This window comes from Pteropus alecto, unplaced genomic scaffold (assembly GCF_000325575.1).
Source record: "Pteropus alecto unplaced genomic scaffold, ASM32557v1 scaffold134, whole genome shotgun sequence".
Lineage (NCBI taxonomy): Eukaryota > Metazoa > Chordata > Mammalia > Chiroptera > Pteropodidae > Pteropus > Pteropus alecto.
Window position 1 is genome coordinate 1,686,890 of NW_006436283.1, and position 15,774 is coordinate 1,702,663.

General features: G+C 54.4%; 1 protein-coding gene across 1 annotated transcript in view; it reads right to left on the minus strand.

The window, feature by feature from the left end:
* Positions 1-15,774, minus strand: part of RNF213 (ring finger protein 213) — an 87,818-nt gene that overhangs the window by 8,901 nt on the left and 63,143 nt on the right. Inside the window, exons 42-59 of the mRNA XM_025047104.1 lie at positions 15,276-15,482; positions 14,790-14,971; positions 14,268-14,388; positions 12,708-12,808; positions 12,409-12,591; positions 11,507-11,676; positions 11,307-11,406; positions 8,142-8,253; positions 7,331-7,544; positions 6,910-7,100; positions 5,971-6,093; positions 5,049-5,159; positions 4,327-4,566; positions 3,944-4,025; positions 3,210-3,244; positions 1,990-2,084; positions 746-905; positions 45-225 (exon numbers count right to left, since the gene is read on the minus strand). Coding sequence (XP_024902872.1) covers positions 45-225; positions 746-905; positions 1,990-2,084; positions 3,210-3,244; positions 3,944-4,025; positions 4,327-4,566; positions 5,049-5,159; positions 5,971-6,093; positions 6,910-7,100; positions 7,331-7,544; positions 8,142-8,253; positions 11,307-11,406; positions 11,507-11,676; positions 12,409-12,591; positions 12,708-12,808; positions 14,268-14,388; positions 14,790-14,971; positions 15,276-15,482 — 2,608 coding nt within the window. The remainder of the gene's footprint in view (positions 1-44; positions 226-745; positions 906-1,989; positions 2,085-3,209; positions 3,245-3,943; positions 4,026-4,326; positions 4,567-5,048; positions 5,160-5,970; positions 6,094-6,909; positions 7,101-7,330; positions 7,545-8,141; positions 8,254-11,306; positions 11,407-11,506; positions 11,677-12,408; positions 12,592-12,707; positions 12,809-14,267; positions 14,389-14,789; positions 14,972-15,275; positions 15,483-15,774) is intronic.

A 15,774-nucleotide genomic window follows, 5' to 3' on the forward strand; every position in this document is an offset into this window, starting at 1 on the left:
AGCCTGCCATCCTTGCGGATGTGCCTCGCGCCCCGTTCTCTTACTGTGGCCAGGGAGGTGGTGCTGCTCCCTGAGGAGGCTGCGCAGGACGAGGTGGACCACGTGGGTGGTCTCGTCGGCGCCCTTGCCCAGCGTCTGTGTCAGCTGCTCCAAGTCCCTCCGGATGTGCTGCTGCAGAAACTCCCTCGGATCCCTCACCGGAGGCTTGATGATGTGGACCAGAGCCTGCGGCGACAGGGGGACAGCGTGTCGAATGAGGGCTGGTTTGTGGGGGAGCCACGGAGTTCCATGGAGGCCAGGAGCGCCGCTCCAGCATCGAGTCAGTGCGATGCGCGGGCAGACAGAGGAGGGCAGGGCTGCGGGTGACCGCCTCCGACATCGTCAGAGGGGAGCAGAGCCTTTCCAAAGCCTGAGCTTTCTGCTGCCCTGGTCACTTGCCATGGAGGAGGTGCACTGAGCTCCAGCCGAGGCGCAGGGAGACCTGGCCGTGGCAGACCCTGCACTCCCAGGTGTGAAAGGAATGGCGGTTTGTTTCATGTGGGGCTCACAGAAGCGGACGAGCACGTCCCCCGTGCCGCCACACGCCACAGGAGGCGTAAGTTTTCTACTACTTTGTGGATTAGGTAACAGTGACATATTCAACATCCACAGGAAGGGCTAGGGTTTTTTACATAAAAGGACACTGCGAAACACTCCAGGTCACTACTGTTGGAAGGAAGTCTGGCTCGCCAGTGCTACCCGGTACCTGGGGACTCTGGGCAGCTCCCAGCAGCAGAGCCAGATGGGTGAGTAACCGGATGAGGAGGAAGACCGCGGGCGACAGCTCCCGGTCAGACACCACCACAGCGCCCCTGGGGGGCGGGCTTCCCAGCACGTGGCCCGTCTGAGTTCTGTCTGAGAGGGACCTGCGAAGAGCAAGAGAAGCCACTGAGGGCGGCAGGAGACCGCGCCCTCTCAGCGCAGGGGCGCACACCCAGTCCCGTAGGACCCGGAGACCCGCTTCACGGTTTCGAAGAACACAACAGTCGTCAAAGTACTTGTCGTGCTAAGCCAGACCGCCTTCCTGAGCCTTCCTCCCTACGGAACCGCCTTCCTGGCTGACCCGACGCGCACGGCCTTCTCAGCGCTGAATCGGGGCTGTCGGTGCCGTCCCTGGGTCGTGTGTCAGGACAGCGGTCTGGGCCTGCTGCTTCCACTGAAATCACCGCAGGGCGAGAAGGCGGGCCGAGGACAGCTGACATCAGCAAGGGGACATGGCCCACGGGCCTCCTTTTCCCAAACCACAAGCTGGGATCCGAGGTCTGGCAACGGGAGCCCACTGATGCCCGGATGAACGTGCCGCACGACGGGCGTGTTGGGAAAAATGCCGGCGATGCCAGACGTCCTGGTGTTTTTGGAGGCCACGACTTAGAATATTTTAAGCTGTGCCTGCACTGGCAGGGCCAGAAAGTGCAGTGACCACGGAGGGTCCCGCCTCCTCTTTTACGGGAGCATCTGTAACCAAATGCGGGACTACGAGATGAGGCGTTTGTCGGGATTCTGAAGTATTTGATGAGAGTACGTCTCCTCTTTTCTCAGAAAGCGAGGAAGCTAAGAGAGTTTACGAGTGAGACGGCATGCGCTCAGATAGACTAATGCCCAGTTTTGGGTTGTGCCGACCTAAATGTCCCTCTGAATTAGGTCACCTGTTTCTGTCAAGCATATTTCAACAGGGGGCATGTCCCAGGCCCAAGTGGAAGACATCTGAATTAAGTATCCATATTAATGAGTATTAACATGTCATCTGCTTTGCATTTAAAAGCCCAGTTAGCCAATGACAGATCAAACACTTCGCTGAGGCATGACTCCGGGACCTCGGCCTTGAGGTCCAGCATGTCACAGGTTCAAATGTACGGTATTTATACTATATTGTCAACGTATCAGAAATCGAATAGAAATAGCCCGAAGCCCGTGGTCTGACTAGGTAGAAGGAATTACAGGCGTACGTACTGGACAGCGGTGAACCCGTGCTCCGGCTTGTGGTTCATCCCTCCGACCGGAGCGCCGCAGTCCACGCAGGAGCCCTGCTCCATGGGCATGCCACACTAGGACAGACAGACGTGGCCCGGTTCAGTCTCAGAGCCAGGATCGGCGGACGCACAAATGCCATCACGCACGTGAATGCACACTCGCCACAGCAGGCAGTGACGGCCACTAGGGCTGCTGATTCTAGCACATGCATATTTAAGGGGGGGCCAGGGCACATGTTCCATGCAAACGACACTGTATGTGGGCAAATCTGGACCTTTTTTTTTTTAAACAGAAGAGGCAATTTAAGTGTTATTCCCAAACAGACACGTTACAGACGGACGTATAAAACCCAGTCTTCGTTCTCAGCTTTGTCTGCTTTCCAGCCCCCCGTCCGTCACGGTCCTCGGCGCTTCGCAGTCGGCCACCAGGAATATGGCAGCAGCTTCCACCCTGCTATTCTGAACTCCCCCGGGCTTATTTAAACGGGGCAACCATGTGATCCACTGCTTCCTTCTGGGTAGGACCATGGCCGTGACAGGCCGGACGCCTCTCGCCTCCTAGACCACAGCCCCTTGGGAAGAAGCTATTTCAGTCTCGTCATGGACGAGGAAGTCAGTGAACTCAGAATGAAGTATATACATCCGTTTTTTTCCCTTCCACATCTCTCATTTACTTTATTCAATACTCCTCCTCAGTTCGATAGCCTGCCGCCGAGCAGACGGCCCGACGAAGGGCCCTGGCTGGATGCCTCGAGACTCAGGCGACTCATCCAGGTCCCCTCCCCCCGACCACGGCCGACGAGCTAGGAGTCTCTTCATCCTACCCCCGCGTATCTAGCCCACATCTCTTCTCTGGGCTAGTGATGCGGCTCCTGACCTAACCAACACTTTGCCGTCACGGAAAGACATGTGTCACTGATCCCGTGCTGCAGTGGCCAGGAAGGGTAGCTAGAGTGGTCCCTAACCAGCAGCAGTTTTGTCTCCCAGGGGACCTCTGGCAATGTCCACAGTGCTGAGGCCGAGAGACTGGCTGGACACCCTGACTCCATTTATACGCTTAGTTGGAACACCTTGCACGGTCCTCGAGAGAGTCCGTTCTAGAAGGTCAGGACCTTCGTTATCCTTCTCTTCCATGCCCCCCAGACCCAGGGGAACACACTTTGGAGCCCCCCACACCCCACCCCGAATACCAAGACTCACCTCTCCTACAGAGCACAGGTGGCCATTGGGACAGTCTGTTAAAAGAACAACAGGGCGCGTGTTGGCTGCTGGGGTTTCACCGAATGACCCGCGGTTAAAAGGGAAAGCTAACTCTCCTCTGGCCGAAACCGACACAGACATGGAGCAGACGTCTGAGCACATCTGGGGAAAGTGTCTGGGTTTACTGCTACAGAGCAAAGAGGAACCGCGTTCCGGGCTCGGCCAGGCGGCCCGTGGAGGCGGCGGACGGCACTGACACCCTCTCTTCTCGTCTGTTTGCCAAGGGCATGTTCTACAACCTTTAAAACGAGTTTAAAAGGGCGGTTTCCTCAGGCACCAGCAAACTTTACACAGAGCCACGGCCTATGCTGCTCTGTCTCCCAGTTTTATTTTTCTAAAAGAACTATCTCTGGGTCAAAAACCTGGTTGGGTTGTGAGCTGGCCTTGCCTGAGGCTCCTGTGTGGTCCCCAATCTCCACTTCTCCTCAAATGGCATAATCCAGGGAACAGGAGTACATCCTAACGGGGCTCTTCCCCACGCCTGAGGAAGGCCTCGGATGGTCTACAGTGGGCACATTGCCTGTTCACGCCATTCACGGCCTGCCGAGGCACCAGCGGCAGGAGGAGGCGGGCACCAGCTGCACGGCTCCCAACGCTAAGCCAACGGCTCACGTGGCATCAGGATGCTCGCCAAAGCTCAGGACGGCGATTCTATCTCAGACACCAATACTTACTGTACCAGCGGACTCCTTCCAGACCCTTCCAGTTCCTAGCTTGAGCCAGCAAGTCTTCAGGCATTGTTGGAAGAAAAGCTTTCTGAAAAACCAAGAAAGCAGAGCGAGCTTTAGAGAAGGAAACAGACCGATTGGCCGCTGCTGTGCAGACTTCTGATTTTCTCTCTTAATGTCATGAGCTGAGTGGAAAATATAGTAGTTCTCTGTGAAATGACTCAGGGCGAGGCAAGATGTCCACCATCGTCGTGGACTAAAGGGTCCAGCGAGACAGAGGCCGACAGAGAAACAAGAAGACGAACAAAAAAAGGCACAGGCTCCGTCTCAACAGTGACAAGCCATTACCGTTTCTACCGGGAGAGCGGATACAGTCGTATTCATCTTACCGCCATGTTGTCTGGGGAGAAGGCCAGATTCTTCAGCGGTTCCAAGATTTTGTTTTGTCCACAGAGAAGGATGATTGCAGCATGAATAGCCATTTCTGTCACTGTGCTTTCAAGGCTGCTCTCCCTGGGACCCATCCTCAGCAGTGGCAGGGCGTTGGTCACAAGGGATGTTGCAAAATGTCTCATTTCGGGAGAAAAAATCTTGCTTTCTTCAATGACTTTGTTCATAGCCTCACATTGCTGACAGGAAAACACACTTCAGTGTTAAAATGTTATCAAAGAAGAATGCAAAATCCAAAGGTTTGCTCTAAGTCCGTCAGACTTCGCTACCGGATGCATGTCCGGGCATAATTTGTGTTTGTGACTTCTCCCTCCATTCAAAAAGTCTCCCCGAACACCGAGATGAGAATCACGGTAAACAGCTGAACCATCACTACCCAGAGGAGAGAACGCTCCTCTGCAAACGCAGCTCCTCACTCCCGACAACCCACTCAGCTGCTCTGTTTTGCTCAGTAGTATCCTACGTTCTTGCCTCGAGTTTTAACTGTAATTCTGAGAGCTTTGGGTGACACAGGGAGTGGTCCCTTAGCACGCGAAGGTGAAAACTCCCATGCTAGATAAAAAATTACGGGCATAATTTGTGTTTGTGACTTTTCCCTCCATTCAAAAAGTCTCCCCGAACACCGAGATCGTGACCACAAGTCCCGGAGGTTGATACTCGCCTCTGGCTTAGGGTGCAGGTTCGCATTGCGGGATGTGTAGAGAGTGGTGACCTCTCTGAACAGCGCTAACAGGAGGTGGACCGCCTGTTGTGTTCCTGAGTTCCCGCAGGCCTGAGAAAGCAAGGACATGCAGTGAGACTCTGCAAAGTTATACAGATCTAGCCAGGGGCCACAGCCGTGCGAATCGCAGGTGCACACGGGACGTGGATCCGCCCTAAAGCAGGAGACGGAGGGGGAGCGTCTCCCAAGATCACTGAGCCTTGGACCCGGCAGCGCAAGGCCCACCTGGCAGACGGCACGGACGGCTCATAAAGTATCCCCCTGTTAAGCTCATGCACGTTTATCAGCGACCTCGCCACAGTAGTAACAGAAACCACCACCTAGTCTCTCTGACGACCCTGCTGGTCCTGGAAACTTCCTGAGCAGAGTAGGATGATCTCTTTCCTCTTTTCCAGGAAGCAAGCCCAGAACACTCTAAAGATGAGATTCTAAAATCCTTCCATCTTTCCTAAAATAAACACACGTGGGATTGCACGCACACAGTGACTGGCGCACACAGGATCGTGAGTGCACACAGGGGCGCGTGCTGCTGGTTGTGCCTGCACACCGCGTACGGAGTAATCCTGGTGGAAGTGATTTCCGCAGGGTCTCAAAGTGACGGACATAAACACATCAAAAAGGACCTGCCGATGCCAACGGCCGCAGCAGGTCGGCAAGGCCTAGCAGATCTGCGCACCCACTCAGTTGCTGCTGCTCTGCGGGCTCGGCCTGGGCGTGCCTGTGGAGGCCACTGCACGTGACTTCTGATGCAGGGTGTTGCCCCTCGGGACCCCTCCCACTGTGTCATTTGACATAACGGAGGGAAGATGCACGTCGCGAGGGGCGCCACTTTGCCCAGAGGGAAGGCTGGAGCCCGGCCTACCTCCAGGACAGTCGCCGCAGCCAGGGGCGAGCATTCCAGGACAGCTGTGCCCACGGCGTCACGGACAGCCTTGTACTTGTGTCCGTGTACCAGGAACCGGTCCATCTGGCTCGGATGGTCCTCCTGCAACCCCAGGAGCATGGGCGAGTCACAGCGGGGACAGTCGGGGGAGGTTTAGCAAGGAACCGTGGGATAGGTAAAGGAGCCATTAGGAGGCGAGGGTGCCGGCTGGCGTGCCAGCCCAGCCCGGCCCGGTGGCAGGGGGCTGCTGCCGTGGGGGGCACGTTCCCCTCGCTGCACGAAGACGGCGAGGGGACCGAGCTCCGGGAGGGGCGGCGGTGCGGCCCTCGGGGCTGTCTGCTCTCCCCACTCAGCGGGGCGCCGAGGCTGCGGCGTCACCCACGTCCACGCTGTCACCCACGTCCACGCTGTCACCCACGCCCACGCTGTCACCCACGCCCACGCTAAGCTCCGCCCGGCAGTAAGAGAGCCAGACGTCGTCGGGTCATTTTCGGCACCCAGAACAGTAAGAATTCGACCACTTCCGAGCACTAGGAAAGGACCACTGAGTGGCCCTGAAGCCAGAGTCACTGCCCCTTTCATCCTCGGCTCTTCCTTTCCCGTCTCTGCCTGCCAGGGGGAAAACCGGCCTCTCCCACCAGCCGAGTTTCTTCGGATTTACTGAGAGCAAAAGCCACGCAATCATTCTTCTGCTTCCCCCGTCAAACCCGACCAGAAGTGAGGAAGCCTAAGTTCCGCAGGTAGGTGACAGCCAGCAGCACGCACACGGCTCTTGCGGGTGGCAGGACGTTTACAGAGCATCACGTGCCCGAGCGGACGAACCGAAACAGAGACAGGACCGGTGCAGACGCCCGCCTTCCCCCCAGCGGACCGAGACGGGGCCGGGGAGGGGGGCCGGGCTCAGGGCCCCCTGCTTACCTGCTGCGCCAGGACTTCCTCGGGGAACACCCACCGGGCCGGGTGGCCCGGTCTGGACAGACTCTGCACAAACTCCATGCCGTACTGGTCCGTGAGCTTCCTCACCAGGTACACGCGGTACCAGTCGTTCTTGGCCCGCGTGCAGAAGTCCTTCACCTGCCGCAGGTAGTGCTGCCGCTCCCCCGCCATCTCTGCAGAGGCCAGTGCGGGGCGAGGGCTGAGTGCGGGGGGCTGGGACTGCGTGACCCAGGTGGCCAAACAGCCCGAGCCCGCTCTTAGGAACTCAGAGGAAGAAGCGAACCGAGAAGAAGGGGCTGTGGGACGCCCCAGCTTGCTCAGAGCCGGCTTCCCATACTTTCCAAATTTCGAGGTAACCGGGCCGCTAAGCCCGAGGCTAAGAAACGGGCCGCGGCAGACTTGCCTGAGCTGTCCCAAGCCTCGTACAGGACATCGGAGGCCCGGTCCAGACAGAGGCGGATGCGGGCCATCGCCTGCAGGTACTCCACCGAAGCCTCGCCGCCGGCATCTTGGCCGCCGCTGGCCCGCGGGTAAGTCGTCAGGAACTGGCCGTCCTCCCGCAGGGACTGCAGCGTGCCAGTCGTGGGAGATGTGCTGTTCTTCTCGTGCATGGAATCCTAGGGCACAGAGAACCGGGAGAAAGAGCTTCCTATTCATCTCCATGTGCGACCCCCAACCCTCCGGAATTCCCACCGTGTAACCGCGGCGAACCGGGAAGGACAGACGTGTAAGTTCGAGTGTCAGATTTTGAATCATGGAAAACTAATATGCCTTCTTATTTCAGGGGCAACAAAGGAGGCAAAGAAAGCCTATGAGGAAAAATTTCACGCGCATTGCAAAATTTGGGGAAGTAACAAAAATACGAAGAGAATAAGAGTGAAACGTATTCAGAGTCTCTTCCCTTGAGGCGACATGGTCAAGTGACATGGTCAAGTTCAGTGACATAGTCAAGTTCAGTGACATGGTCAAGTTCAGCGGCATTTTCTTCTGGGCTGTTTTTGCTCTCGCACACGTGCACGCAGGTGACAACACAGACCATGGAGGGGTAAATGAAGTTTTGAAACCTTTTTTTTTCCCCTCATGGAACATAGCGTCTATTAATTTTACCGACTAAAATTACATCCTGTAAGTTTTCAGAGGCACTGTTCCATTGTGCGAACCACGTGGTTCACACAGCTTGCAAAAGACACACAGGGGGGCGACAGCAGGCTCACCTCCAGACAGCTGCTAACGAGCACGTACAGCTCTGTCCTATCTTCAGCTAGGAACGCTTTCTTCTCTAACTGGGACAAGTAATCCTGAATATAATCTTTTACTTCATGGAAGCTGCGGAAGGAAAAATTGTATACCTGGTTACTTCAGGTCTGGAAACTCATTTTGCCAAAAAAAGGTAGTTACTCCCCGTATACACATGTACAGACATATACAAATATGCACATGTAGTTTGTAACATGACTTCATTAAAAGTTTTTTAGCGCAATATTAGAGGAACAAAAAATGCTGTATTTTAGACCGGCTGTTCTCAAACTGTTTGGTTTCAGGCCTCCTTTACAGTCTTTGAAATTATTAAGAACCCCAAAGAGTGTTTGTTTATGTGAGCTGTATTTATCAATATTTACGGTATTAGAAATTATCAACTCACTTAAAATAACAAGTCCATTACACATTAAAATAAATAACATTAAAAAAAACTTTTTCAAAACAAAAATGAATTGAGAAGAGTGGCTTTGTGTTTCATGCTGCAAATCTCTTTAAGGCCTCAGGTAATAGAAGTCAGCTGGACTCAGATCTGCTTCTGCTTCCAACTGACTGCGCTAATGCAGAATTTTCTGAAGAAAACTGGTATACACGTTACGCGGTTGGAAAAAGGAGAACGTTTTAATAGTCTTTCTGATAATTGTGGATATTCTTCTTTGATACTACACCAAACTCGATAAATGGATCATTTCTAAAGGTTAGTGGCAATGTGCAATCCGAAGCCACATCAGTGGGCTTTTCATAGTCAATTACATTAAGTCAAACGGTTTGCCTTGTACTTTGTTGTGTTTTTTTTTTCTGACAGACACATGATTTTGTGACTTCGAGCACTGGTCGGTCCTTCGGTCCTTCGGAAAATATAGGTTCACTGAGCTGTGCAGATCTTGAAAATGTTGACGCATTTTTATTCTACAATGTATCTTTTAAAAACCTCGCATTCGTTACTATCACCACCCATGCCATCAAAAGTCTTTAGTTATTAGAAAGCTGACGGGCTCATGGTAGGGGATACACGTTTGCCAAAAGTTTAACTTTATCATCCTGAACAATAAATACCGTCAGCTGTTTTCCTCCACTTGTTTTCAAGAAAATGCCGAGGTCTGAAACCACGGACCGTCAGTCATTCCTGCAAGTACAGGTGTCTCCCAGGAACGAAGCGGCTAGGTCAGCGCTTAGCTCAGATCTCGCGGGAATGGTCCTCCTCGCGATGCCCGCCAGGCCCCCGGGTACTTCTCACTTCAGACGCACACTTTGTGAAGCGAAGCACGCGTGGCAGGGAAGAGGGAATGGCCGCCGCGGCGGTTCTCTCTGCGCCACGGTGCCAGCCGTGTCACCCATCGTCGCTTTAGTGACAGCGCCAAAACCAACAAGAAGGCACGTCGCGTCTTAGCAACACTTAGAAAAGCGCTGGGACCTCGGGGACTCCCCACGGGCCCAGAGACCCACACTCGGAGAGCCGCACCACTAGATCAATACGAGCCCCACAGGCGACGCTATCCTGGGTGTCACTGACGGCTTATCTCCCAAGGAAACACACCGATGGAGTCCACACTCAGGGGCCTGGGGCATGACCGAAAAGTGGGACTGGTCTCCCTTCAAGTGTCCAGGCCACAAGCAGCGAGGAGTGTGGACCCGGGGCGGGCGAGGGGGTGCAGTGCTCAGCCGGTGGCTCGTCACCTTCGTCGCATGGGTCTGCCCAGAGAGCTGAGGTCTGCACTTCCACAAAGTAACTTCAAGTCCAATCAAATTAGTTCTTAATACACACAAAAATACGCAGACCACAAAAGCTAAGTAATGACAGAAGCCAGTATTTCTCAACCTGCAGAATGACAATGGAGATTATAAAATTTGTCTTACGTCCAAATAGGTAGTTACAAAATAGTCATGGGGATGTAAAATACGGCATAAGGAATATAGTCAGTAATGTTGTAATAACTACGTATGGTGTCAGGTGCATACTAGATTTTTTGGGGTGATCACTTCGTAAGTTATATAAATATCTAATCACTATGTGGTACACCTGAAACTAATAATACCGTGTGCCAACTATGATTGAAAAACAATTTTTTAATTATTAAAAAAAATAAATTAAAAAATAATATTTGTCTTATGTCTCAAGATTTTTAAAATCAGTTCTGTAATGTTTAGTCTAAGTATCTCAGAATGAGGCGCTTGCTGGGCGCGTGCCGTCCTGTCGCTATCTGCACTGTCGACGCGCATTCTGTCCACAATCCCGTTCCCATTTCTCTAAGCAAAGAAATTCAAATGAATGCAGATTTCTCGCATTTATCAAGGTTAATAAAAATTGTACAACATCAAAAGAGGTTCTTCTCATATCTCAAGCCAACTCTTTATGTGTATTCCTTAAAGCCGTTTTATGGTATAGTGCGATGCTAGCTCTGTAATAAAATATATTTGAAGAGTGTTTTATTTAAAATCCTTCAGGAACCCTGTTTAACTCAAATGATGGGGAGAAAAGCAAAAAGACCCGTCCGTGGACAAGCGTGCAGCGGGTCCACGCGTTAAATGCGATGGAACCTCCACTCTCCGTCTGCTTTTGGACATTTAAGTCAGAATAGTCATTTCTGGTGGAACTTTTTTTGCAGGGTCTAGATTTTGCCAACACCTCAAAGCACACTGTTGACTCAGAACTCAGGTCGTGTACACCGAGAAGCTTCCAACTACTGGCCCCTTTCTAAGAATTTTAAAATAGCGGACTTAGACACCATATGCGCTTCTCTATCCATTTATGGAATCGGAGACACTTAGGACCTGAGACGAAGGACATCTAGGACAGCGAGGGTGAGGAGACATTACAAGTTACCATCCTCAGCGTCCTGAACCTGCGGAGCCGAGGAGCGAGGGCCAGACACAGGCGCCCGGCTCAGGCGTCCCTGCCTGGTTCGCTTCCCCAGGCTCCTTCCCCACGACCTGCTTCCTCCTCCCTAACAGCGAACTCATTTGCCTCTACGCCAAAATGGCCCACCCACGACCAACACGGCGGTCTCCTCCAAGACGCCCCCCGCAAATTGTGAAGCAGCTACTAGTCCTGTGAAGGGTATTTGGCGGAAAAAGCCACGACGTGGAGCCACCTGGAAGCAAGCCCGTGTTGGCGTGCTGACCTGTACTTCAAAAGCAGCTTCAAGACCACGGAGCGGATGACAGGGGTCTTATCCACGACATCGTCAAATGGAGAGAGAGATTTTGTGTGTTCATGGTGCCCTTAAACCAGAAAGAGAAGGGTAAGCTCATCGTTCACGCCGGACAAACCAAAGCGAGAGAAAAACCGAGTTTCTGCGTCGAGAGAAAAGAAGCAACTTACTTTCGGGAGCATCTCTTAAGTGCTTCTTTTGTACAAAGAGTAAAGACAGCAGAACCTGGACCACGTCCTTCTGTGGTGGACTGTTATCCTTGAAGCACATGGTGGACACCAGGTCCACAAAGAAACTGGTGCACATCTGCCGGAAGCGGGCGTGTTTCTCAATGGCATCCCTTGGGAAGGGTCAGAAACGGTCACAAGGCTCGGAAGGGTGAGCTCCAGACTCCCTCCTTACAGCGTGCTTTGGGGTATGGATGGCATTTTGACTTTTCACATAAAAAAGTGCAGGTATCTCCTTACATTGGTTAGAGCTGGTCCTGAACCCTGCCCCAGGCAGTGTGGACACATCACTTTCTGGCAACGCTTTGAGCATCTGGACCAGCCAGCAACACTGCTACCCTACGAGTCTGCCAAAGATCCCGTCCACGGGGCAGCCTCGTGCTCCAGCCTTGGGAGGCCTCAGATGCGAGGAAGGCGAATGAAAACCCACGCCACCTCCAGAGCAGGCTAAGCCCACGACACTCCCGCTCACTCCAGCTACCTGCCCCGAGAAGCACTTAGCCAGCCCAGCGCTGGCTCTGCCCTGGGGTCATGGAACATGAGTGGCAGTCACACATCAAGAGGGTAAAGCGGATGCTTGCAAATTCCCTGGGTCTCTCGGGATGGCTCTATTTATGACTTTCTGATTTATTTTCTCGAATTTCACTGCCTCCCAAATCCACACGCATGCGCGCCTCGGGGAGACAGGAACTCTGAGACACTCAGGTGTTTGGAAGGTGCGGAAGTGGTCGTTTGTCTTAGGGCAGTCCCCTGCAGCCAGGTTTTCTAAGGTTGCTAGTTATGTTTCCGAACGCTGCATTTGCAAAAAGGGAAGAACAGCTTTCCCGAGAGGAAGGGCATCTCACCTGTTCTCCTGGGAGACCTCTGGAGAGAAGCTGTCTGGCAACTCAGTCAGACAGTACGGGCAATGCATCTGCCCCATGGTGAGACAGGTTTGGACGCAGCCCAGGCAGAACACGTGGTCGCAGGGCAGGCAGACAGGGTCCTGCGCATCTCCCAGGCAGATGGGGCAAGGCTGAACCCCGAACCTAGAATCCAAGAAGGACAGTCAGTGCTGAAGCAGAGAAGCTGGCCGTGAGACGCTACACACACGCAAGCTTCAGAAGTCTGTCCCCATGGTTCTCAAACCGAACATCTGTCTCACCGGGTTAAGGTCTTGCTGGCGTGGTCCTTGCACTCACAGAGGATGGACATCACCGTGATGAAAGCCTTGTGGGTCTTGATGTCAGAGTTCCCTTGCAGACACTGCGAGAGAAAGACAGTGAGCGGGAGGCGGATGAGCAGTGAGGAAGGGCAGAGGGCGCCGGGCCAGGCGACTTTAACTCCCAGGGCGACAAACGAACACAGCTTCCGCTCTGCCCGCTGATGCGCAGTCGGGCCCGCCGCGACTAAGCACGGCCAGGCCTCGCGTTTGCTTAAACTCTGAAGGTTCTTTGTGATCACGCGGCTTTTGGGAGAAGGATGACGTTCTCAACTTCTGATTTCCATCCCCTACCTCTGTTTCTAAAGTCTACTTCCCTCTTCCCATTATAACTGATTTCAAACTTTAAACGATAATAGAACGACTACCTGTCTATGCAACACCAACCTTTAGCATTTGGGGAGTATTTGCTTAGATCGTTTTTTAAAGAGACAAAATGTTATAGATACAGTTTTACCACAAAAAATAATGGCCCAGTGGTTGGACAGTGGATGGCAAGGACGGGGACATTAGAGACTGGACAGCCGGTGCCCTTATGATCTGTACAAAAACATCTGGTAAGACTGTCACCTGTGGTACCTTGGAAGGTAAGTCACAGACCAAGAGAATCTATCTATCATCTGTCTGTCTATCTATCTATCTATCTATCTATCTATCTATCTATCTATCTATCTATCTATCATCTATAGTCTACCAATCATCTATCATCTACCTGTAATCCACCTGGAATCTACGTATCTGTCATCTACCTAACCTTCCTATCAGAACTAAGAAAACTCAGACCATCCATCAGCGTGGCGGCTGATTTCTGCAGCTTCTACCCAAGTCCTGGGAGAGGCTTTGTTGACTCCCGGGTCAGGCTCCCCACAGGAGGTGGCTCTGGTCAGGAGGCCTCAGCAGGAGAGAACTTGAGGCCCCGTGTAAGACTTCCTGGCCAGACACTGGGGCCCACCTCACAGCTGGTGCCTCCCCCTCCAGCCTGTAGTTTCAAATGGCCTCAGGGTGGCTGCCCATAATTGAGGGGGAGGGGCAGACACGAAGCACTGTCCTGTGCGTTGCTAAGTGTTTATAGGGTGTTGGGGGTGGGGGCCGGGGCTTTCTGCTGTCTTGGCCCTGCGGACAGAGCACTGTGTGTCCAAGTCCACGGCCCCAGCAGCATCCCCTGCACCCCCAACCTCCCCACGGGGGCGGTGGGGGCCGCCCTCCCAGAAGCCATGCTGCTGGGCCGGCCCGGAGCCACCGGGGGGCCTGGGTAGAATGCCTTCCTTCAGCCTCCCCCCCAAAAGCTTCTCCGGCACATTCTCTGCATGAGTCGTTTCTACAAAAGCGACTTGGCGCTCAGGAGAGGGCAAACGAGTGAATGTGACGCACCAAAATGCAGTGGCCTTTGTGCTGAAATGCCTTTCCTTACGCTTCTAGCTCAAACTGCCAGCATCGAAGGGAGCGTCCCGCCCTGCGGGGAACCGCCGGCCGCTGCCGTGCAGAGGGAGCCCGCGCGCTCACCTTGTCCAGCAAGAAGACGTACTCGGTCACTAGCTCGCTCAGCTCAGGCACCTGGCTCTGCGTCCCCAGGAGGACGTGCTCCACGAAGAGCGTGATGGAGAAGATGCGGTTCCAGTGGGTCCTGTCATGAGAGGGCGCCGCGCCCTCCGCTCTGAGCCGGGAGCGAGGGCCGGGCGAGGGGGCAGGGGGCGCGTCCCGTCTCCCACTCTCCCCGCCGCCTCCCCTCAGACTCGGCAGCTCTCGTCCTCGCCCGGCGCACTGTCCCGCACGGGGGCCCCACTGTCACAGCATTCGCCCCACGGGGTCACAGCGACATGCCCGCCCTCGCGTCCTCTCATCTCTCTGTGCCCTCCCTGGACAGTTTCTTCTCCGAGTTTCCAGCGGCGACGTGAAGCCTCGAGTGACGGAGGGCCCTCCCCAGCAGGAGTGTCCGCGTCTGTCCGTCTCTCTGATGTGCCCAGGACTCAGGGGTGACCGGCGAGCGTGCATGGAAGGGACCGGGGTGCCAGCTGCAGGCCTCACCTGACTTCCGTGATGACGGCGGCGGCGGCGCCCCTGCCGTCCTGCAGGTACCCGTCGGAGCACAGCAGCCCCAGTGGCACGGAGAGGTTCTTCACCAACTGCAGCCACTCCTGGGGACTGGGCTTCAGGAGGTCCCTGGTCAGCAGCTCAGCGCAGGCCAGCGCTGCAAATACGTCCAGAGTCTGGGGGGACAGAGAGCGGGCTGTGACTCGGTGGCTCCCCACCCCCGCTCCCTCCCCCCGGGCTGCTGGAAGGCCCGAGTCAGCCCCCTGGGCCCTCACGGCCCAGACCAGGAGCCTCGTCTTCACCGTCCTGGGACACAGGAAGACGTCGTTACACGTGCTTGTAGCACCTGAGTCCTGCTCACGCACGTGCCCTGTCCAGGAGCCTCCCGTTCAGAGCATGGCCTCTAAGTCCTCCCCCCGCTCGCTCGAGGAAGGCCAAGCCCTGGCTGTCAGCAGTCGGTGCCTCCAAGGGGGACCATACCATCTCGTGTCCCTCTAGGTCACGGCTCTGCGCAGCTCTGGCTAGGCTGTCTAGAACCCGGGAGTGGATGGTCAGGATTCTGGAGAAGTTCTGCAGCCGGATCCGGAAATGCTGGTAGGCGAGGTGCACCCAGGGCAGCGGGGTGTCTTCTTCCGGGCTTCCTGCTTTCAGCTCATTGATGCAGGATGACAGGGCCATCTGCAGAAACTGCAGCGAGAAACGCGCTTGCGCTGCATAGCAGTAAATCACACACGCACACTCACACACACACTCACTCACACGCACAGGGTCTTCCCCGTGGAAAATCAAAAATGTTCAAAACAACAAAAGGGAAAAAAACCCACGCGCACTATTACTGTGCCTCGTTGACTCTTTGGTGGCCTCCCTCCTGGGCATTTTTACACCCACACCTCTGGCCCCTGTTGTCCCCAACACGGTGTATGTGGACCACCGCGTATTCCTGATTCCTTTCCACTTAACATCACGCACCGTCCGCTCT